Consider the following 24,398-nt stretch of genomic DNA (forward strand, 5'->3'; position numbering starts at 1 on the left):
AGTCGAGTCGCTCGCCTGTCTGTGCACGTGTGCCTGCTAGTACAGTTGGAAGGGACCCCACGGGTCATCTGCTCCAGCCCCTGCACCGCTGGAATTGCAGCCAGCTGTTTGTGGCAGAGGCTGGCAGGGTGGTCAACAAAAGAGGTTTAAAGAAAGACTGTCTCAAGGCAAGTCTTAAAAAATGTAGTGATTATTGCCTGATTATCATCTTCCAAACCAACTACTCTATTCTGCACTTGAACATGGAAAGCATAATGTTGGTGGTCAACAAAAGAGGTTTTAAGACTGTCTCAAGGCAAATTTTTAAAAATGTCTTATAAACACTGACAACTGGGAAACACTGGCCTGTGAGCGCTCCAGTTGGAGAACAGCCTTTACCAAAGGTGTCAAGGGCTTTGAAGACACTCAAACTCAGAACGCAAGGGAGAAATGTGCTAAGAGGAAGGCACGCTTGGCAAATCCACACCGTGATCAACTCCCTCCCGGAAACCAATGTCCCCACTGAGGAAGGACGTGTGGATCCAGAATTAGCCTCCACAGTCACTTACGGACTCACTGTTAAAACCGTGTTTATGGAAGACAATCTTACTCGGCTACGAGGGATCGCCAAAGAAGAAGAAGGATATGGAGGAAAACTCAGCGCTGGCATCAAGAAGGCGGTCAGCGGCACGAGGCATCGGCTGGTCTTCCAAGCGCTGTGCTCTCAAGAAAGACTCGGCAGAGCTCTGTGGCACCTGGAAGACATCTTCCTTTGTTTGGGCATTAGCTTTTGTTGCCCCAGGTGCCCATTTCTGCCTGCAAGCGGGCAGGAGGGAGCTGGTCCTTTGCCAGTCGCCGCTGGCTCCAGCTCTGCTTCTCCATGGCCCTTTCGCCTCCTTTGTGCCTCGGATTAAGGAATTTGCCTAGTGATTCTCCAGCTGGGATTCCTGCGTCGCAGGGGGTTGGACTAGATGACTCTACGGCTCCCTTCCACCCCACGATTGCTCCTAGATCCCCCTCGCTTCCAGGCCTCTGCTTCCCATTGTGTGGGAGAGAAGGGCCGTTGGCCTGATCCTGCAATCTCTCCTTCTTCTGCTCTTCTGTGTGGTGTGCGTGTGTGTGTGTTTGTGTGTGTTCTGTTCCTCCTGCTGCCTCTAAAAGCCACTTAATTTGGCGGCGAAGGAAGGCCCCTGGGCTGCCCAATCCTGGAGTGTCAGTTTTGGGTCCCTCTCTGCCTCTCCACGAATTACGAGTGACAAGGAAAATCAGGACAGATGCCGGAGAGCTCTGAGTGCGAGCGGGCGGCCCCAGCCGCGGCCCTGCCAGCGCAAATCAGCAGCACTTGCTGCTCTCCGCCAGGTTGGGGGGGGGAAGGTGGGGCATAATCCGCACCTAGAATGGCCCCCCCTTTCTTCTGCTTGCGACTGGCTGGAGGGCAGCTGCTGGGAGCCGGGGGCTTCCGATTCTGCTTGGTTTCTGAGTCTTGGTGGCCGGATGATGGGAGCTGGCAGGCCCGGGGGGGGGGCGGACACAGGCAGGTGGCTTCAGGGGCGTCCCGGGGGGGAGGTGGGGAGAGCCCCCCAAGGTCTGTGGTGGGTTGCGGGGAGTGGGCAGGGGCCACTGTGAGCCCCCAATGCCACTGGGCAGGTGATTGGAGGCCGCAGCTACATTTTGGGTCTTTGCAGCCTAAGGCTAAAGGTAAAGGGACCCCTGACCATTAGGTCCAGTAACGGACGACTCTGGGGTTGCGGCGCTCATCTCACTTTACTGGCCGAGGGAGCCGGCGTACAGCTTCCGGGTCATGTGGCCAGCAGGACTGAGCCGCTTCTGGCGAACCAGAGCAGTGCACGGAAACGCCGTTTACCTTCCCGCCGGACTGGTACCTATTTATCTACTTGCACTTTGACATGCTTTCGAACTGCTAGGTTGGCAGGCAGCCTAAGGGTACCTTCTGCTAATTTTGTCTGGACAGCACCTTCCTCCTTCCTCACCCAGGCCGTAGTTAAACTGTGGAACTCCCTCCCACTGGAAGCAGTGGGTGCCACCCAAGTGGGTGGCTCTGAAAGAGGCGGAGAGAAATCCAGAGAGGGCTGTTGATGGCTCCTAGCCAAGATGGCTCTGCTCTGCCCTCCGATGTCTCTCTGGATGTGACTTTCTGGAAACGGCAGGAGCGGAAAGGGCTCTTGTGCTCCGATCCTGCTTGCGGGTTTCCTTTCATGGGCAGAAGAGGATGCTGGACTTGATGGGCCTGATCCAGGCAGACTCCTCCTCTGAATGTTGCAATCCTATGAGTCGCCTTGGGAAGGGATTTTGACATGCGAGGAATGAGACTCTCAGCCCCAGAAGGTGCGAGGGGTGGGGATGTCAGGAGTCAGCCTACACTCGAGTAGGACCCTGGCAGAGACACAAGCCCAACTGGCATGTTCTCTCCCTCCTGGTCGTTCATTCGGGAGCTCCAAAAGCTTTCTTCAGCCCGAACATCACAGCGACCGATGCCAACCGACACTGGCACACTTAGGGATCTGCAGAGTTTGCACACCATGCACGTGACAGACCTCAGCAACTCAGCATTTTGGCTAATCTACTTCATTTACATGTAAACACACAGAGAGCACTGCAACATGGCTCCCTCTCTCTCTAGCATCAGACAGCAAAGAGAGAGAACAAAGGACAATAGTCCCACTTCACGGAACACAGGAACACAAACATCCTGTCTCCGTCACGTCCTACTCGGTGGAGTCAAAACATACACCATCATGTGAAAGACAACAATCCCATGACTGCAATCACGGAGCAGGAATTCTAACAGGGGAGTCCCTTTTGGCCTCTTGAGGAGGCACACAGACTCATTGGTGCAGAGGGAGGGAAGCAGTTGGTCTGTAGAGGAGCGTGGGGCCCATCTCTGCTGGCTCTTCTGGTCTCCCTTGTGGCCGGAGGGGGCTGGCTTGGCGTGGGGGGGGGTCAGGGGAGGTTTGAGGTGGGGGGTGGAGCGAGCACATGCTTGCCGGCACACTATTCCAGGGCAAATCCTTCATGGGGACTAGCAACGCATCATTTTTTAAAAATGAAAAACCCCTATCAGTAATTCAACCCTAATTCCAAAGCCCGGAGATGGGGAAGCCATGTGAGATTCGTGGGGGTCCCTGAGGTCATCTGGTCCAGCCCCTTGCAGTGTTAGGAATCTCGACTTATTTGGGCAGGGATGTTGCTGTTCTGCTGCTGCATTCAGAGCGCCACAGCTTCCAATCCTGCCTTTAAAGCTGCAGCTGTATAATACCAGAATGCTGGGGAGTGTGGCTTGGGTCTGCTGGGCTTGGTCCTGCATCTCTTCTCCCTTGGGTGCCCTCAGAGGGGCTGGTGGGCCCCTCCTGGCCAGCGGGTGCAGGCGCCAGAGCCGAGGGCCACAGAGCGCAGCCTCCGTGTCGGCCTGTCCTGTCTCTCTGCTCCCGTTCTCCTCCTCTCCTCCCGTCAAGAATATGGAAATAGCTGCCTGCGCTTTGAGCAGCGCAGCACTTTGAAGTAGTAATTTACGGTAGTAATTTACTGTAAAACAAAGTCATTTGGAAAGCTTTTGGAAAGCATTTCACAAGCATTTAAAAAACGGAGTGATAACACGAATGCGGAAAGAGGAGCGTTGAGAGGTTCCTTTGAAACGAACGCTCTCAGCCCCAGCGGAGATCACGTGGCGGCTCTGGGGCTCCGCGGTTGGGGCTCCAGGCGCCGCTCCTCACGAGGAGACCCCAGGAGAAGCTCCGGCAGAGGCAAAGCGCCTCAGTTCCCCGCCCTTTCTGGACGCGGCTGCTCCAAAAGAGGGTTTCACCATTCAGGGAACGAGTTGAGTGCGAATCTCTGCAGGGCAACAGGGCATTGCGTCTGGTTGTGGACCACAAGGCTGTGTTGTGTTGTGTTGCATTGGAAGAAGAAGAAGAAGAGGAGGAAGAAGAAAATGATTTATATGCCACCCTCCCTGGCCAGAACCAGGCTCAGGGCGGCTAACATCAAAATACATGAGCTTTCGTGTGCATGCACACTTCTTCAGATACACTGAAGCAGAATTCACCAGACCCTTATATACAGTAGGAGGGTGGGGAGGGGTATTACTCAGAAGGGTGGTGGGAATGGGTGATTGGCGGATAGGTGTGGTCAACCTGTTGGCGACTGTTAAGGACTGCAATTGGCCTTACGGAAAAAAGCTAGGGGTGAGATGGCAGTAGGAGTACCCTTCTGAGAAAAACCCCACCGCACCCTCCCACGATATATAAAGGTCTGGTGACTTCTGTTTCAGTGTATCTGAAGAAGTGTGCATGCACACGAAAGCTCATACCAATAACAAACTTAGTTGGTCTCTAAGGTGCTACTGGATTTTTTTATTTTGTTTCGACTACAGCAGACCAACATGGCTACCTACCTGTAATCAAAATACATTAAGACATAAAATTCATCAATCAACTGAAATACAGCTTAAAATCGGATTAAAATTAAAATAAGATCAGATGGCTACCCACAGATTATAACTATAACTATAGGGGTTGGGAACCCGAAGTACTCACCAGGCTCAGCTATTTGTATGAGATGGTGAGAAGAGTTAGAGAGGCCACTTATATGCAGGGTCTTGTAAAAGGAGAGGGGTCAGACTGAGCCCTGACCAAAGGCCTGGGGGAACAGCTCCGTCTTGCAGGCCCTGCGGAAAGATGTCAAGTCCCACAGGGTCCTGGTCTCTTGCAACAGAGCGTTCCACCAGGCTGGGGCCACAGCCAAAAAGGCCCTGGCTCTGGTCGAGGCCAGCCTAACCTCCTTGAGACCTGGGACCTCCAAGATGTGCTGCCCATCCATGGATCTCAGGGTGGTTCACAAAACAAAAACACACAATGCGTAATAAAAACAAGAGTAAGAGCAAAACGAACCCCAATCTCCACCTCTCCCAAGCCATGGCTGCCAGCCAGTTCTGACCTCTGGCTTTGCTCCTCTCGTCCTGCAGGTGATGCAGGTGCTGAACGCAGATGCCATCGTGGTGAAGCTCAACTCGGGCGACTACAAAACGGTCCACCTCTCCAGCATCCGCCCCCCTCGGCTGGAAGGCGAAGGCACCCAGGTAGGCTGCGCCCGGGGAAGGGCTCCTGCAGGGGGGGAGGCTGCGTCTGTTGGGCGAGGGGAGGAGAGTGCCTGCGCCGGCTGGCTCAAATCCCACTTTCTTTCTTTCTTTTTATAAGATATTTATTAAAGTTTTCAATATTAATACAAAAAGAAAAACAATCAAAAAGAAAAAAGAAAAAATAACAACAATACAAAGAATAAGAATAATTAAAAACACACAAAACTTCCATTACTTATTTTCCATTAACTTGTTTCCCAGACCTCCTCATACCTCCCTTTTTTGTATTCCAATTCAAATTGTTAATTCAGCAAATCCTTATCAATAAGTTTTACTCTGCTTCTAAACCTTTTTTCCCCATATTCTCTTAAAACATTACAGCTAGAAACCGCTTAATTTCTATCTGACATCATTCTAACATTCATTAATTTTACAGTGTTTCTGTAAATAATCTTTAAATTTCTTCCAATCTTCTTCTGCTGACTCTTCTCCCTGGTCTCGGATTCTGCCGGTCATTTCTGCCAGTCCCATATAATCTATCACCTTCATCTGCCATTCTTCCAGAGTGGGTAGATCCTGTGTCTTCCAGTACTTTGCGATGAGTATTCTTGCTGCTGTTGTAGCATACATAAAGAAAGTTCTATCCTTCTTTGACACCAATTGGCCGACCATGCCCAGGAGAAAGGCCTCTGGTTTCTTCAGGAAGGTATATTTAAATACCTTTTTCATTTCATTATAAATTATTTCCCAGAAAGCCTTAATCTTTGGGCACGTCCACCAAAGGTGAAAGAATGTACCTTCATTTTCTTTGCATTTCCAACATTTATTCTTGGGCAAATGATAAATTTTTGCAAGCTTGACTGGGGTCATGTACCACCTGCAAATCATTTTCATAATATTCTCTCTTAAGGCATTACATGCCGTAAACTTCATACCTGTGATCCATAACTGTTCCCAGTCAGCAAACATAATGTTATGTCCATCAAATCCCACTTTCTTGCGTGTCGTCCTATTTCCAGGAGAGCCTCTGTCTGAGGAGGGGCAGTTTTGGGGGGAGGAGGGACTGCCCACTGTTTGCTCCATTGCTCCCCCCCCCAATGCCTCAGTCTCTCCACTGCCACGAGTGGGCCTAAGAACCGTGGACGTTTGTTCCAAGTGACCCCAGATCTCGGCTTTGGGAAGGGATGTGTGGCTGGCAGCGGAGTCTCTGCCGAGTCTTTCTGGATTATTGCTGTGGGGACCCTACAGTTTTGTCGTGCTTTTTGGGTCAGTTGCTCTCCTGCTGCTCTGCCAAGGAGCTGAGGGCGGTCACCAGTGGCAGCTGTGGCTTGTGAGCCCTGGGAATCCTCGATGGTGGTCTTCCGCTTGGCTTGCGGGGGGAGGGCAGCCTCCTTTTCCTCCTGAGAATGAAGCCTGGGTCCTTCATCTCCCCACCCCGTTGGGCTGAGAAAAGGCAGAGGGATGGTTGGCCGGGGGCCGCAAAACAGACTGCGCATGCCTGGACTTGTGGTGGACTTGTAAAAGGGTAAAAGAGTATTGGGAAGTGATATACAGTGGCACCTCCAGTTAAGAACGGAATCCGTCCCAGAGGCCCGGCCGTATCCCAAAAATTTTGTAACCGGAGGCACCGTTCTGTGCATGCGCACGGCGCAACCGAGCGCTTCTGTACATGCGGCAAAGCGCGGAAGTATACACTTCTGGGTTTGCTGCGTTTGCAACCCGAGGATTGCGTTACCTGAAGGTAACGTAACCCGAGGGTCCACTGTATAATGAATTGGGGGAAAAATGTTTAAAAAACATTTCCAAAAATAACCAGAGTCCTTTTTGTTGGGGATAATTCAGAGGGAAATTCCCAGGTGTCAGAAAAGGCTACTTATGTCTACCACTACTGCGACCCGTGTTTTGTGGGAAAACGAGTTAGGTCCCAACCAAAGAAGAATTGTGTTCATTTAAAAACACCTGTAGCACTGAGTGGAAGCAAGTTCAGATGGTTGTAACAATGGATTACTGAGTGGTTTAGTTTAGGTAAAATATTCAGGGATGGATGGTATGCAAAATGAGCCACGGAAAGAGAAGAAGGGAAGTCACTGATTTAAGGTTGCATCTCACCTTGGCTGGGTTTCAACATAAGAGACCTAGAAATTTTGGGAGAAATGATTCTGTTAAGCCGGCACGGAGTTCGTTGGATTTGGGGTTCTGGCTGTTGCCGCAGGCAATGGCTTTGGGGTCCTTGCCTGCTTTTGGTCCCTAGGTTTCTGTTTCACGAGTTTATTCGCGTTCTTCTGCCTCAAAAGCACCCCGTGCCGTTGAAACTGAAAAACAGTAAAGGATAGAGAACCACCAAGCGCCTTGGAAATAAATCCCTGAGTGTTGGGACCCCCATCTTTCCCCAAATGCTTGTCTGGTGAGCTGCCCTGGTGAGGGGCTCGGGGGTCTTCCTTGGCGGAGGCCGGTCTCTGCGCTCCCCCCCCCCGCAGGGCTTCGCTGTTCTGGAGGCTCCATCACAAGTCGAGATTTGGTTATATTGGGAGATAAATTTTCTTCATAAAGGCTGCCTTTATTGTGCTGCGGAGCTCTGCTCGCCCCGGGGGGCTCCCCCTTCCTCTCCTGCCTCCGTGTGCCCCCCACCCAGATGTGCTCCTGCCCTCTGGAGCGGATTTTGAAGGTTCAACAGGGGAGGGGGGACATGGAGGCGGGAGGAGAAAGCGAGAGTGGAAGCCTGTTTCGCCCCTTGTCTTTTCAGGCCGTTTGGAATGGTTTCTTCTTGATTCGTTTATTGCTTTCTGTGTCCTTGGCTGCCGCTGGGTGTTTATCGAGAGCTGCTCTGAATATTACCCAACGTGGACAGATACTTCTGGTCCTCGCAGCCTCCCCCTCTGGGCTGCACGCGACCCACAATTTTTTATGTTTAAAAGCTCCGTTGTTCACAGGGGGACCTTTTTTAAAGCCCCATTTAATGTGAGGATGGGCGGAGTGGGGGGGAAGTCTGGTTGTGGGGAGCGCAACGGGGGCCAAATGCCAGGAAAGGAGGGCAGGGTGGGATGAGGGAGGGGTGCGCATTGTGTGTGGGGTGTCTCTGCCCCCCCCCCAAGACTCACTTGCCGCAAGGAGATGGAGCCTTGTGCTAGGAAAGGTCCTCTATCCCTCCCTGTTCCCTGGCAAGGAGCAGATGATCTAATTTGTGCAATTACGTTCCATTGTTCTCTTGCCCAGTGGCCAAAGCTGGGTGGTTCTCAAAGCAAATTACCCCTTTTAAAATAAATAAAAAATAGCCCCTTGCAGGGTGTGGGCCCTGCTGGACTCTCTCATAGCAGCCGCATCGCTGCCACCACTGGGCTCTCCTGCCGAAAGAGACTTTGGCCTTTGCCATTGCCTCTCCCTGAGCTCACAGTGCCCCAGGTGTACAAATCACTCCAGTGTGCAAATCTCACCGGAACAAGTGAGTTTTGCACATGCAGATCAGCTGCTGCTTTTGGGAAGGAGGTCTCTGTCTCCATCCCGCTTTGATAAGGAACCGGGAGGTTTCCAAGGGCCCCTCAGCAGCACCCGCTCATCCTGCTGCCACGAGGCTTCCGTGGAAATTCGGCGCCGGGCGCTGCGCTGAGGTTCCTTCTCCCGCTTTTGTGGCTTTGGAGGGTGGGCGAAGTAGGCGCAGCGAGGAGCAGCCCCCGCGGTCGAGAGAGGAGGATAAGGATAATTGGAGGGCAGGAGCTATTTGAGCGTGCCTGGCGCTCGCTTGTGTTTTGGCCCGGAACGTAACGAGACATTAATTCCTGCAGGCTCCGCTTAGAGTGGAAGGAGGGCTGGAGTTCCCTGCAAGGGGGGTTTTGCGGGTGGGGAACTGGAGGGAGGGTCTTCTAGACCTCAGTTGGTGTGCGCAGAGTTTCTCCATAAGAACATGAAGCGCCTTTTGTGTCAGGCCAAAGGAGGCATCGTCCTGTTCTCCAATTCATCATCATCACCACACTTAATTTGTATACTGTCTTTCTATCTTACAATACCCAAGGTGGTTTACAAGCTGAAGAAACAAAAAATGTACACCTTATAACAGGGTTCGGCAACCTAAGGCCCATGGGGCGGAAGCGGCTCACAGGGGTTGTTTAACCAGCCCACAAGCTGCCCCCGAACCGAGCCGCCCACTTGACGAGTCCCTGCGTGCTGTGCTAAACTGGCACAGCGCAGCACAGGGACTTGCTTCTGCGGCGCCGGAAATCGCAGACGCCGGAAAATGCATCTATGCAGACACCAGAAATCACGGGCGCTCATGCACAGTCTGGCCCACGGAGGGATCTCCGCTGGAGTGAACTGGCCCAGGCAAGGTAAACCTTGCTGACCCCGCCTTATAGCAATCTAATACAGTGGTACCTCTGGATGCGAATGGGGTCCATTCCGGAGCCCCCTTCGCATCCTGAAGCGAACACAACCTGCGCCCGCGAGTCTGCACATGCGCGGGTTGCGTTTCGCCACTTCTGTGCACGCACGTGATGTCATTTTGACCGTCTGCCCATGCGCACATGGCGAAACCCAGAAGTAACGCGCTCTGGTACTTCCGGGTCACCGTGGAGTGCAACCCGAAAATACTTAACCTGAAGCACATTTATCCTGAGGTATGACTGTACAAAAGTGTGATAATAAAACAGAACTTTAAAATAAGCAACCTACATCAAATAAAGTAACATTCAACAATTATTAGAATAGTATAGAATAATAATCTCAGCATATAAAAATTAAACAGAAACCCACTCTTAACAATTGCAATAAATAATTTCTAGGCTGCAATCAATAAAACTATGGCAAGCCGCAGAACATAAAATAATACAGTACAAATTGAGAAGCAGGGGCTGGAGGGTGGAAGAAGGCCTTGCTGGGCAAAGTTATCATGGAAACCTGCAAGCAGGGCACTCAGGGGCTGGGATGGGGCTTGAATCCCCCTTGCTGGTTTTGCCAAGGCAGCTGCTTTGATGCCGGCCTGGACGGGCCGTTGGTCTGACCCAGCAGACGCAGGCAGGATCCGAGCGCCGTTTCCAGGTATCCTGAATCCTTGCTGCCTCTGACCCGGATGCAGAACAGAGCCAAGGTGGCTGGCGTCTTTTAAATTTTGTTTTCTTTAATTAGGTTGATGTACCCGCCCTTCATCAAAAGGTCTCAGGGCAGTTCACGAGATAAAGCACAAGATAAAAGCACAAGTAAATAGAACAGAAGCAACAGAACAGTAACCCCCCCCCCAAAAAAAAACCCCCACCACGTTTAAAGGGATGTGGAATATCAGTCAACCAAAGGCTTGGCTGAAGCCGGTTGTTTTCTCCTGGAGCCTAAAACACAGATAATGATGCAGGCAGCCATCGACAGCCCCCTCCATGATTTTGTCACATTTTCATAGAATTGTAGAGTCAGAAGGGACCCCGAGGGTCATCTAGTCCAACCCCCTCATGCCCCCCCCCCAGAAGGTCTACAGAGTCATCCCTGACAGGTGGCCACCCAGCCTCTGCTGAAAAACCTCCAAGGAAGGAGAGCCCACCGGAAGGAGAGCTTGGCGGCCGTCGCTGCCTCCTGTGGCAAGCAGTTCCGCAGTTTCAGACGAGCTTTTCTTTGCCCTGACTCTTCCAGCCTTCAGCTCCATGGGAAGGCCTCAAGTTTTCCTGTGAGTAGAGGGGGAGGTAAACGCCTCTCCCCTCTGCTTCTGCACGCCTTGCAGTATTTTATTGCCTTTTCTTGGCTGCTGTAACACACGCCATGTGGGGCTGCCCAAGGAGTCAGGCTGCTTGCAGCAGAGGGTGACGGAGGAGGCTTCTGCTTGGGGCACCCCTTGGCCTGATCCTGCCACAGCCAGGCTCTTCTCTTGCTGCTGCTGCCGGTCAGTGTAGGTAAGCATGGCCCCATGCAGTGTGAGGCAGCTTTTGATGCTGCCAAGAGTGGGACGAGGTCTTTGCCTGGGAAAAGCAGTGTTTGGAAAGGCTGTGTGTGTGTGGCGAGATCATGGAGGGGAGTCATTCCACACCAGAGGCCCCCTTGCGCTGGGGGCTGGCGTGGGGCTAAGCCCCCAAACCGTGGGGCGATGGGGGAGCGCAGCCGGGAGCCTTGGAAGTACCTCTGCACCCGGTGAGCTCATCCTCTCTAAAGACAATGGATTTTTAGCGGGTTTCTCCCTAAAGGGAGAAAGCTTTGAAATGTTGCTGTGCATATATTGAAAGAGATTATGAAGCTCATATGTGAAGAGACAAAAGGTTTAAGAGATGGAGATAAGGAACGGTGCCTGCTGGGCTGCAAGAGGCGGGAGGCGATTAAGTCCGGGGAAGGCTGATGCCAGAGATGGTGGAGATCAGGCGGGAGGCAGGGATTAGGGGGGGCGAAGGTGAAGTGCCCTGCAAAGAGAGCGGCAGGAATAGTGGGCGGGGGGGGGGTAGCTGGCAGAAGAGGGCTGTGAATGCGGTCGGGAGCCCAGCTGTGAACCACGAAAGGGAAGGGATTGGGCCCTGCTTCCTCGCCATACTGGAAGGTGGGGGCAAGGCATTGGGTTGGCAAAAGAAGAGTTGAGAGGTGCCGAGGGATAATTTGGAGAGCGAGCAAGATCAGGCGCCTCCTTCGGGGCCACCACTGAGAAGGCCCTGCCCGGCCTGTTTGCCAGCCTAATCGATCCCCCTGCTGGACATGCAAGTGGGACGTTCATATTAGGTAAGGGGCCAAGTCATGCAGGCAGTCTTTAAGGCAATCCTGTCCGTAACCACTGGGGGTGTGAATGGGTCATGCCAGCGCTTTCCCAGCCCCCCCCCCCGGATTTTCTGCACAAGAAACAAGGAAAGCTGCCAGGTGTCTGGAGAGAAGCAGTTCAGAGTGGGAACTGCGGCCCGGAGGACTTCACGTCCATAATCTCTTTGGCCTTTGGCCTCAGTCAGAAGAGGCCCGATGCCCCTTGCAGGGCGGGTCTATTCAGAAAGTGGGGGGTGGGGCTCTCGTTCATGGGAGCTTCTCAACCCCCTTCGTTCAGCCCGGACACTGAGGTCCAGCTCCGAGGGCCTTCTGGCGGTTCCCTCACTGCGAGAAGCCAAGTTACAGGGAACCAAGCAGAGGGCCTTCTCGGTGGTGGCACCCACCCTGTGGAACGCCCACCCACCAGATGTCAAAGAGAACAACAATTACCAGACTTTTAGAAGACATCTGAAGGCAGCCCTCTTTAGGGAAGCTTTTAATGTTTGACGCATTACTGTATTTTAATATTTTGTTGGAAGCCGCCCAGAGTGGCTGGGGAAGCCCAGCCAGATGGGTGGGGTATAAATAAAAAATTATTATTATTAGGGAGGGTTTTAAGCAGAGTCTGGATGGCCATCATCAGGGATGCTCTAGCGGGGATTTCTGAACTGCAGGGGGTTGGACTGGATGACCTTTGGGGTCCCTTCCGACTCTACGGCTCTTTGAGTCTGTGATTGGGGTAAGAGATATGAAACTGATCTGCTGAAATGCAACATATAAATTACTTTTGATGCTGCTCAGCCGGCCAGGACTCTCACCTCCAAGGCCTGAGGCGCTGCCTCCAAGGGGACTAAAGGAGCTTGCGGACATAATCTCAGAGCCTTTATCTATGATCTTTGAGAATTCTTGGAGAACAGGTGAGGTCCCTGAAGACCAGAGGTGGGCAACGGTTGTCCCCATCTTCAAAAGGGGGGGGGGGGAGGGAAGACCCAGGTGACTCCGGTGAACTTGACATCGGTACCAGGGAAGGTCCTGGAACAGAGAATTCAACAGTCGGTCTGTGAGGACTTAATAATAATATATAATAATAATTTATTATTTGTACCCTGCCCATCTGGCTGGGTTTCCCCAGCCACTCTGGGCAGCTTCCAACAAAGTATTAAAATACAGTAGTCTGTTAAACATTAAAAGCTTCCCTAAACAGGGCTGCCTTCAGGTGTCTTCTAAAAGTCTGGTAATTCTTTTTCTCTTTGACATCTGGTGGGAGGGTGTTCCACAGGGCGGGCGCTGCCACCGAGAAGGCCCTCTGCCTGGTTCCCTGTAACGTGGCTTCTTGCAATGAGGGAACCGCCAGAAGGCCCTCGGCGCTGGACCTCAGTGTCCGGGCTGAACAATGGGGGTGGAGACGCTCCGTCAGGTCTACTGGGCTGAGGCCGTTTAGGGCTTTCAAGGTCAGCACCATCACTTTGAATTGTGCTCGGAGCCAGAGGACTTTGGAAAGGACGCTGTGATTACTAAGACCCATTCTCAAAATTAAGCCATGCCAGACCAATCTGATTGCTTTATTTGATGGAATTACAAACTTGGTGGATCAGGGGAACGCTGTGGACATAGTATACCTTGATTTCAGCAAGGCTTTTGACAAACCCCCCCATGATAGCTGGTAAAACGTGGGTTGAACGAGGAGACGGTTAGGTGGATTTGTAGCTGGTTGACTGACTGAACCCAAAGAGTGCTCCTTTCCTCGTCATCCTGGAAAAAAGTGCCCAGTTGGGGGGGGGGCACAGGGTTCTGCCTGGGCCGGTTGTCGTTCAACGTCTTTATAAACGACTTGGATGAAGGAATTGAGGGGATGCTGGGGTCTCTGGTCAGCACCGGGCAGCAGCTGCTGCTCCCGGTTGTGGAGACCTGGCTGGTGGCCATAGAGAGGGTGGGCAGGAGCCCTGGCCTGGGGGGCACGTGGATGACAAGGGCTTGCCTGGCCCCGAGGAGTTCTGGTGGTGTTGGGGAGGGGGCTGTGGGCTTGCGTGGGGAGGCAGCGGGGGTGGCCCAGGGCAAGGCAAGGAGGGGGCTTTGCCACCTTGGCGTGGGGTCCCTGTCCATTGCCCCCCGTGGCCTGGCCTGTCTGGCCAAGCGGGCAAGCGCTGGGCTGGCCTGACTCTGTGCTGCCACTGACGCAGCGTCCTGAGCTCCTGGGAGGGCAAGTGGCTTCTGGTATCATAGATGGAAACTGACAAACTGAAAATTCGGTGTAATAAACTCCTGCCGCCTTTCATCTCCTGCCTGCGTCACCCTGTGCCAAATGAAATCTGAGTGCAGGAGTCAGTCAGAGTGGCTGAGATCTCCCATGGCGGGCGCCTGGAGGTGGGTCCCTGGCCCCCACGCCCGCCTCCCCAGATGCCCACTTCTCTGGCAGAGTTTGGAGGCAGCAGGTGACTGGGAGGAGCAGACTGACTTCCAGTGCCCCTCTCCCTAGGGGCCCTCAGGCGCTTCCCCCCACCACCTCCCACTGCAGTTGGTGCCCAGGCGGTGTGGCCTGCCAGCCTGTGCCCAAGTGGTGCATTGCTGGGCCTCTGTTCCCTGGGAAAGCCTTGCGCCAGGCCAGCGTTGCCTTTTCCTGGCTCTGCAGGGTGTGCGCTCAAACAGGGCACCCAGGACACCTGCTTGGCCTGCAGAAGGCGCCAGGGTCGATCCCCGCTGGTGGCATCTGTAGGGCAGAGCTGGGGGTGCTCCCTGCTTGCAACTGGGACGGGCTGGTGCTGCCAGTCCGTGCGGGAAGCCCTGGGCTGGATCGGGCAGCGCGTCTGACTTAAACACCGGATACTTCTGCCCCCTCTTCCGCCTGCTCCGACCAGCGGCGGCTGCGCTCCGGCAACTCTGGGGAAGAGCCGTATTTTATCCAAACTCCATTAAACAGCCGTCATTGCCGTTTCTTCCCTGCCCTGTCATTTGCTGATTATGAAGATATTTATGTGGCGCTGGGAGCTCTCTTTTAAATAAGCGAGCGGAGGATGGCTTCGCCTCTCCTTCCTCCAGCGCCAGCCGAGGGGCTCCTTCCTGGGGAGGGGGGCAGTGGGGCAATGCCAGGCTCCAGAGCCTGAGGGCTGGGCTGGCGGAGAGGGGGACCCCTCTAAGGGCTGTGCCCTTGCTCAGCTGGGGCCCCCTGGCCCGGCATCCGGGGAGGAGGTGGAGGGGCCCCAGCTGCAGGGAGAGGGTGGCAGGTGGGGGCCGTCCTCCTTTCAGAGCCTTTGGAGGCAGCTGGCAGTCATCTGACCAGGCTACCTGCCGTCGCTTCAGGCTGCCTCTTCTGGAGTGGTGGCTTATTCTCCTTGCCGGTTTAAAAATAGCAATTCCGAAGGTCTCAAATCACACAGCGCTTTAAGAATTGCCAGCGTTTACTTGGGAAGCCACCGCTTTCCCTGCAGCAAAGAGGGCAGCTTGGAATCGCTGCGCCTCCAACCAGCTCCTGCGAACAGCCTCTTTGCTCTCCGAGCCCCACGGAGGAGGAGGAGGGGCAGCCCTCCCAGGAAACAAGGGGTGGGGGGGTACTCTGCTGCCCCCCCACTCCTTGGTTATTTGGTGCAAGAATCTTTGGCTTGCAGCAACGGCAGAAGCCGCCTTCTGCCCCCAGCGCTGAAAAGAGGATCGTTCTCTTCTGCTCGTGACACTCACGCTTGCTGCAAATTAATTAACCTGGAAGCTTCTCACTTGCCGTTAGTCACACTCTGTGGTCCTTTTCAGGGGGGCTCCTGAAGGCACCTTCCTCCAGGAGGGGGGTGTCTGTGGGGCAGGAGTGGGGGCTTGCAACCTCTGTTTGCTACTAGTAAGCAGCTTTGTGCCTTTTTGAAGCTGCTGTTTCCCACTGCGTGTGTGGAAAGAGAGATTCCAGCTGGGCCTTTTGCCTGAGAACCTAAAAAGAGCCCACTGGATCCGGCCCATGGCCCTTCTAGTCCAGCCTTCTGTTCTCACAGTGGCCGACCCTTGGCCCCAGTGGGGAACCTGCAAGCAGGATCTCACCCCAAGAGCCGCTCTCCCAGCAGATTCAGAAGCATAGCTGCTCCTGTGGGAGGGAGTTCCACAGGTTCCCTAGGCGCTGCCTCTTCCTGCTGGGCAAACTCTGCTGGTGGTGGAGCCAGGCAAATGCCGCTGCCAGTCTTCGGCCACGAGATCCCTCTGATGGACTCTACTGCCCGTTGCCCTGTTCCGTCAGGCGCTGGATTTGGGTGTGTTTGCCACGAAGCGGCACCCTGGCACTTGCGGAGCCATGAAAGATTAACCAGACCGGCTTCTCGCCTCCGTGAAATTGCACGGCAAGGATCACGGAAAGCTACTCGTGTAAGGGAGCTGATGGCGGCTGCCTTTCATCTGCCACTGTGGCTCCCCGGGAGAAGCGCTCGCTCCGCCTGCGCCCGAGTGCCGGGTGTTTGGGGGCACGGAGGGTGGCGGGGAGGCAGGGTGCGAATCCTCCCAAGCGGCGGCAGCCTCGTCAGTATTTAACGGGAGGCCAAGTCGCTTTCCAGGAAGCTGCCGCACACGAACCTCCTTGTGCCCCCGAGGCGGAATTGCTCTCTCTAGTGGAAAAGTGATTAGTTTGCACAACTCTCCCGTGTCCCTTCTGCATTTTCTCTCCCCAGTTTCTCGGTCTCTGTGTGCAACCGAGGGGGTGGGGGGGGCAGGGATGCGAGCTGCATTTTAGGCAGCCTCTTTGTCATCTGCAAGAGAGGGGGAGAGGCTCTGCCAAGCGGGGGCTTTGGGGGGCTCCTTGCCGTTCCGCTGCTAAGAGGTGGACACTTCCTGTTTTGGGGGCTTCTGGTTATGCAGGGTTGGGGCCGCCCATCCTACTCCTGGTTCACTTTGGGTTTTCTCCTGCTTCACCTGGAGCCATTTCGAGGATGGAGGAAGTCACAGCACGAAGGGGGCACCTGCTGGTTAGAGACTGGAGTATCCCTGAAGAGGAGGAATTTGCAGAATCGTATTATGGTGCTGGAGGAGACTCTGGAGAGTCCCATGGACTGCAAGAAGATCAGACCTCTCCATTCTGAAGGAAATCAGCCCTGAGTGCTCACTGGAAGGACAGATCCTGAAGCTGAGGCTCCAAGACTTTGGCCACCTCATGAGAAGAGAAGACTCCCTGGAAAAGACCCTGATGTTGGGAAAGATGGAGGGCACAAGGAGAAGGGGACGACAGGACGAGATGGTGGGACGGTGTTCTCGAAGCTACCAGCATGAGTTTGACCCAACTGCGGGAGGCAGTGGAGGACAGGAGTGCCTGGCGTGCTCTGGTCCAGGGGGTCGCGAAGAGTCGGACACGACTAAACGACTAAACAACAAAAACAGCATTGCAGAGTTGGCAGGGACCCCGAGGGTCATCCAGTCCAGCCCTCTGCGTTGCAGGAATCACAGCTAAAGGGCCCCTGACAGAGGGCCGCCCAGTATCTCTTTAAAAGGAAGCTGAGTCCACCACCTTCTGTGGGAGACCATTCCACTGCTGAACAGCTTTAACACCAGACAGTTCTTCCTTTCTTGTCACTTGAAGCCATGGGTTCGAGTCCTACCTTCCGGAGCTTGCTCCATCCTCCGTGTGACAGCCCTTAAGATATTGGAAGACGGCTATCACATCTCCTCTTTTCCAGGCTCAACAGACCCTCCGCCTCGGCAGTCTTCCTCCTCTGCCCCCCTTCCAGCTTTCGCCTCTGGTTCCAGGCAGTGTCTGTTGAGTTTGGGGTGGGGGTGAATGTGGGATCATTGCTCGACAGATGGGCATTCCTGGCAGTCCTGGCACAGACTCTGGCCCTGAAGCAGCCCTCACCGAGCGGCCTGGCTTTGCCGAGGGAGGAGGGGCGCTGCTGTTGGTGGCAGCAGCAGCCATTTGAGCCCCATTTCCTCCCCTACGAGCCACGGGCTGGGAGCCTGGATGCTACGTGGGGCTGCAGGGTGCAGCTGGGAGCTGTTTGTGGGCCTTGCAGGCTCCCTGGCCGTCCGGAGCGTCCAAATCTGAGCATCTGATTTTTGCTTCAGGCCGGGATTTCTGGGTGCAGGCCAGTTTTGTCCTCCAGATAGCTAAAAGCCTCTCCGCTTTTGAGCTGAGCAAGCCGGGGGCCTTGTCTCTCTCCGAGTGAATTAATAGCGAGATCTGCCATTGGGCAGCCCCAGTCCTGACCTATTTTAAGGCGAAGGAGGGGATGAGACGAGCCAGGTTCTGCGAAGGCGCTGGAAGGAAAAGAGGGCCTCTGCAGCGCAGGAGGAGCAGCAGCCGCCGCTGCAGAGTCTGCCGTTCAGAGCGCGAGGCCAGGCCCTCCCAGGCTCCTGCTCTTTTGCCATGCCAGGCAGGCTCCACGCAGGCCGCCCTGGGTGCGGGCAGGCACTGCCAGCCCCAAACTGGCGAAAGGCAGGCAGATAATCCGGGAGGAAGCTATCCTGGGTCGTGTCCAGGGGGGCACTGCTGCCGACCTGAGAATTCGCACTCGGAAGCCGCTGTGCCGGCGCCACTGCTAACGAATGCTGGTGACCTTTTAGCACCCTGGGAACAGAGTAAGCCCCCTCCTCCAGGAAAGAGTGGCAGAATGCTCCGTCAAGGCAGGGAGGGATGGGTGAGAGGAGCACCATCGCCATAGCAACCGAAGGGACCTGTCGCTTGGAAGCCAAGCATCCTTTGCGGAGGAGCGCAGCACCAGCCCTGATTCTCTAGATGGTGGCCCTTGAGCACATGCTCAGGATCTCGCTGCCCGATAAGCTGCCTGCCGGTGTCCTGCGGCTGCCTGCCCACTTTTGGAGCAGAAGGGGCCGGGCTGTGTGCCAGGGGGCAGGAGGCTTAGGGCAAAGCCAGCAGAGCGGGGTAGAGGGGAAGGGTTTGTGGCTGCCCCAGAGTGAGGCCCACACAGTGTTGGCCCGTGGAGTCACAGGCTGGCTTGTGGAGAGGCTTCTGCAGTCGCCAGCTGGCCCTCGATAGCCTCCTCCCCAGACTTATTTGCCGAGGAGTTTGCAGTTCCTCCCGCCTGCTCTGCGTGTGCCACGCTGGCACCAGGCTCCCTGCTGGGAGGAGAAGCCTCCTGGCTTCTGCCTTTGGATGTGAGCCGCGTGGCGTTTCACCTTGAGGATGCCAGCCATGTGCCTGGCTGGATGCCGCTCTCTCGCTGGCTTCGGCTGGCATCGCCCCCGGCCACCTTTTGCCAACCGGCCACCCGCCAGATGTTTCGATTGCAGCTCCCACCAGCTGCTGCCGGAGGGGCAGAGCCTGACCCAGACCGCACTCCTGCTCCTTCAATGCTTTGCAGGGAAGGCAGCTGACGGGTTTCCTGGGCACGGGGCTACAGGCCCACGGTGCCTCTGCTGTGCCAGGTTTCGAGCTCATGCTGTGGGTGAAGCAGAGCCCAGTGTCAGCAGCGCACGGAGGGCACCTCACTCTCATATCCTTAACAACCACTCCCAGTGGCTTCATGTAGATATTTAATAGCACCGGGGATAGAATTGTGCCCCGCGGCACCCCATAATGTCACTGCCGAGGGGCTGAAGAGCACTTTCCCAACTCTCTGCACTCAGTTCTGTGTGTAAGGGAGTGCCCCCCCCCATTTGAGCCAGCCCAGGAGGGCACTATCGTTCCTCGTAGCCGCTGATGCCCTCCTTCTCTGTGAACTTTTCAAGGGGAATGGACCTCCCAGGCCAAAATCAAGGATGTGCACATCATACTTTCCAGATTTTGCAAGCAGGATTACTTTTTTTTAATAATAAAAAGTGATGATAATAAACCCAGTTGTTTAAATGGCATCCTAATTAGCGCTGGGGGTGTCAGTGTTAACCAGCACGTCAGAACTTGAGGATCTGCAGTTCGCCTTAATTTCCAGCAAATTAAATGCGCTTCTGTCTTGACGTGCCCTGAACCCTCTCTGTCTCTGCCTTTCTCCCTCTGCTAATGAGCCTGGTCAGTTAAGGGGCTGTCAGAGGATCTGAGGACCCGGAGGCAAGAGAAGGCTTCCCTTTCGAAGGGAGAATTGGGCCGAGGTGGCTTAACGGCACGGCTCTGTCTCGGGAAGGGAGCCTCTGAATGCCGCCCGAATCTCTCGGTTCCACGGTGGACTCACGAAAACGCAGAGGACACTTACTTAAACTGGGGAGATCTCCCTCCCCGTACCGCCACAGCCAGGTTAGGTGGGGAGGTGCCGGCCAAAGTGGGGCGGAGAGGATGGGGCTCCCTTGAATTAGCTCAGGGGTGATTCCTGCCTTGCAGCGGGTGGGACTAGATGACCACTGGGGGTCCCTTGCAACTCTGCAGCTTTGGGATTCTGTTGTTTTGCAGCACGGCAAGGCCGGTGCATCCGTTGCAGGCAGCTGGTCAAACATCTCCCAGAGAGAGCGCTGCTTTGGTGGGCTTCCGGGGAGCCCCCTCTGGGAACACCTGGTGACATGGCAGGAGGGGGCCGGTCCCATCCTGCTCGCTCACCGGCGCTTCCCACTGGTGGGTTTTCCTGAATTATTTCCTGTGTTTCACAAGATGGCCCTGAGACCACTGTGGAGGGCTGCCCTTGCTCCCCCTCCACCGCTGCTGCTGCCTCGGAAGGGCTGCCTGCCAGGGCCTGCCCCCCCGGTGTCCCCCTCTCCTTGAGGAGAGCCCAAGTCTCCCCCCCAAAAAACCTTCCATCCTCTTCCTCTTCCTTTGAGGCCTCGCCCCTCCCGCTCTGGGCAGCCTGCCAAGTCCTGCTGCCGCTGCCATGCCTGGCAAAGCTTGTCACACACACACACCCCGGACCCATCTGGTGGCCAAGCCTGCCAGGTGCCGCTGTCCCCCGATGTCAGGGCTGGCAGAGGATCTGACGGGTGGGCAGGTGCGCTGTCACTGGCTGGCCCAGCTGCTCCTGCCCACATGCCACATTGGCCAAGGCAGGTGCCCTTCACTCTTAGAGCGGGGTGTGTGTGTGTGTGTGTGTGTTTGCCTGTGTCTCCCTTCTTTCAGAGGAGCTGCCCAGCCGAGCTGGCAATTGTTGGTCAGGCCAGTTCAGGCCCTGCCAGCCTGCCTTGGGGAGCGGCCGCGTGCTGCAGACTCGCACACACAGCTCTGGGCCGCCTGACTCCGTTTGCGTGTGTGTTGCTCTGGCAGTGCCCCCCATCGCCCCATTTTTTTGCAGAGTGGTGAAGGCAGCGGCTGTGGGGGGAGCTTCTGTGCAGCCCTCCAGGGGGCACTGTGCCAGTTTGCATCTCTTAGTGCAGAAAGTATTGATCTCATATGTAGATATCTTTCCTATTCTGATTAATTCTAGAAGCTTCTCTGTGTGAGAGAAGCAGAGGCAGAAGGGGTAATGATTGTTTGGGTTATACCTTCAGGGAAGCTGAGTACAGCTGCTTTGAATTAGTTCTCTTCCAATTAAGGTCACGCTGACTACAGTAGCACCTCGGCTTACGCCACCCTCGGGTAACGTAAACTTCAGGTTGCCAAAGTGGCAAACCCGGAAATGTTTCACCATGCATGCACAGAAGCGGTCCTCAGGTTGCGGAAACCTCAGAATCCGACCGGACCTCCGGAACGGATCCTGCCCGCAACTGGAGGTACCACTGTATAGGCCAAAAGGAGCCTGGATTATACTCTTCTCTCTCTCCCTTCTGGTGTGGTGTTTCTGTTTCTGTACACAGGATGCTTAGTGCTAAGGTTTAGTCTTATTATGAGTTAAGTTTATAAATGCTGCAACTGGATTTTGTATGGAATGAGCCAATCCTGATTGTATTGGGTTTGATAACCATTACGCTACGTTTGCTTTCAGCACAAGGAAAGCTCTGCTGAATGAGGGACTATTGCCTATTGTCTATTTCTGGGAACTCTGCAACGTGCTTAAGGTTTTCCTCCACATGTATGACACACGTATGGCAACATATGACACAGGGTGGCGTGTCGCCCTTCCTGCGGTTCCTGCACAATGACCTTTCCCGTTCGATGGGCGTGGGGGGGGGAGAGGAGGCTTCTTTGGGGACAGGTCTGCTGCAGGTTGGGACATGATGGGGGCCTTTTTGCTTTGCTGTGGCTATGAGCTGGTCAAGAATCCTAGAACTGTTGAGGTGGAAGGGATCCCGAGGGTCATCCAGCCCACCCCCTGCAGTGCAGGAATCTCTGCTGAAGCATCCCTGTCCGTCACAGGACAAGGCCTTGCCATGGGGGGCATTGTGTGCCACGCGCCATTCCAGGTGCCCCTCCCTCTTCATGCTGAGTGGTTCTCAATTTTTAAAAAAATTTATGGGGGCTTCTGATCTGACTTGTTGGCTTGTCTCCTTGTTACTTGATTTCCCCAAACCTCATGTTCCACACGCTGCCCTTGATGTTTCTGCCAGGCCAGATGCTCTTTTAAAACTGAGCTGCTCCTTTGGCCAGCTGGTCTCTGGAGTGAAATGTTCAATATGGTTATTGAAATGTTGACGCATTGGTTAAAATGCTGGTTCGTATTGAATTGCTGCTACGGTGTACGATTTGTTTACTCTGATCCCTTGCAAAGCCTTTTAAGTCTTGGTCATCAACCAGGGAGACCTCTGCCCTGAAGTCTCTCTGTCTGGATTTGGCCCCCTGCCTGGGCACCCCAGTTCTAGCTGGCTTCCAAGCGCTGACCGCCCACCCCACGGCTGTCCAGGTCTCCTGGGCTGAGGCAAGTCGGGAGAGGGAGGTGGGGGCTCCTCTTCCCCCCTGGGTGCTGGGGGATTCCCTGCTCCTCCTTCGCTCCTTCGCTCTGCCCTGGGGGTGGTGTGCAGGTTCGCAGGAGCCCCCTTCTCCCGGCTGTGCCGTGGGTCAAGGCAACCCCTTCTGTGCCTCTCCAGCCCCTGTGCTGGCACTGGGGAGGAGGAGGAGCCGGGGGTGGCGAGAGGGAGAGAGCGAGGGGCTCACCGCTGGGAACTGCGCGCCGGCATCCGATAAATTGAATTCTCCTCCAGAATCTCTTCATTGCCTTCCTGCCGGCCGGCCTGCAATGGGTCCCTTCTCCATCGTTCTGGAGCACAAAGCGGCAAAGGGGAAGGGAGGAGGAATCAATTTCCCGGCTGGGAGTGTATCGGATGGGAGGCATCTCTCTCTCTCTCTCCCTCAAGCATCTGCCGGGGGAGCTGGGGGGCTCCCAGCGAGTGAGGAGGGGCACCTCACGGCTTGGGAGGGATTTGGCTCATCAGGAAGTGCAATGGCCCCTGGAGCCAGCTGTTTCTGTGGGGCTGGGGGGCAGCATCCCCCCCCGCTGCCTCTTTCTCTCTCTCTGAACCCCCTCTCATTCCTGGGCTCCATTGAGCCAGATCAGGCACTTTCCAGAAATGTGGCGCTGAGCTCTGAGCTGCCGGCAGGAACGCACGCCTCCCACAAACCAATGACCTTCAGCGCCCCCCTCCCCCCGGCTCCTCAACCTCACAGCCATGGCCCCAGGCCCGTGGGGAGGGGGGGCCACCCTCTCCTTTCTGGGCACTGAGAGGCTCAGGGTCCTGGTGTGGGTCTGTGTGCACCTGGGGGGTCTTCCCTGCTATGAGGAATTGGCCTCTCAGAGGCTGTAGGCCATGGGTAGGCAAACTAAGGCCCAGGGGCCGGATCCGGCCCAATCGCCTTCTCAATCTGGCCCACGGATGGTCTGGGAATCAGTGTTTTTTTACATGAGTAGAATGTGCCCTTTTATTTAAAATGCATCTCTGGGTTATTTGTGGGGCATAGGAGTTCATTCATTCCCCCACAAAAAATATAATCTGGCCCCCCACAAGGTCTGAGGGACAGTGGACCGGCCCCCTGCTGAAAAAGCTTGCTGGCCCTTCTGTAGGCAGAGATAGCAACGTAAGGATTTCTCTGCTCCATCAGGCCAAAGGGGGCCCATCTAGTCTAGCCTCCTCACAGTACCCAACCAGATGCCCTCATGGGTACCCGAGAAGCAGAGCAAATCTCCCCTCCTCCGTTTCCCAGCAGCTGGGATTCAGAAGCCTGGCTGCCTCCCGCTGTGGAGGGCAGGTCGCAGCCGTCGTGGCAAGGAGCCGCCCAGAGCCCTCCCTGGATTTGGCCAGTCCTCTTTGAAAGTTGTCTCCTGTGGCCGTGAGTTCCATAGCTTAACGCTTCATCGTGCAGAATAGTTGGGCAGCCCCAGCAAACCTGACCGCTGTGCTGCTCCCCTCGAGTCAGCCTGCTCCGTGGATGGACCAGGGACCAAACCATGGCTCTCTAGCACCCATGGACCTGCTGGGTCTGGCCAGAAGCAGCGAGGGGCTGGATCCAACGGGTGTCCCCCCCCCCCAATTCACACCTTTCTACTGGTTCTCCCAAGGCTGTTGCCTCCCTCTTTCAGCTGCATCCGTTCCAGTTCTGCTGACGAAGACGTGGCCGCTGTCCCCGAGTGCCTGTGCTGGCCTTGCGGAGACCCCGACCAGCTTGGCCGACTGGCTAATTGGCTTCCGCCGCCGCGGACCCCTCCGTGGGAGGCGGATATATCCGGTTCTCTGGCCAGGCTCCCCTGGGAATAACGGATTGCCCTGCCTGGGCTGATTATCTAACAAGTCCCTACGACGTGTAACGCAAGCTGACAAGACAAACAACTCCATTAATTTGAGGCGGCTGCCACTCAGGCGGTGGGGGGGGAGGCGTCCGTAGGGACCCTGCGAGCGTAGATGCGGCCCTCGAACTCTGTCTCGGGGGCCGGGGACCTCCTCTCTG

At 55.3% G+C, this 24,398-nt stretch overlaps 1 protein-coding gene across 1 annotated transcript in view; it reads left to right on the forward strand.

The window, feature by feature from the left end:
* SND1 (staphylococcal nuclease and tudor domain containing 1) overlaps positions 1–24,398 on the forward strand; it is a 237,003-nt gene that overhangs the window by 36,760 nt on the left and 175,845 nt on the right. Inside the window, exon 10 of the mRNA XM_053407017.1 lies at positions 4,958–5,071. Coding sequence (XP_053262992.1) covers positions 4,958–5,071 — 114 coding nt within the window. The remainder of the gene's footprint in view (positions 1–4,957; positions 5,072–24,398) is intronic.

Source organism: Podarcis raffonei, chromosome 10, assembly GCF_027172205.1.
Source record: "Podarcis raffonei isolate rPodRaf1 chromosome 10, rPodRaf1.pri, whole genome shotgun sequence".
Classification (NCBI taxonomy): domain Eukaryota; kingdom Metazoa; phylum Chordata; class Lepidosauria; order Squamata; family Lacertidae; genus Podarcis; species Podarcis raffonei.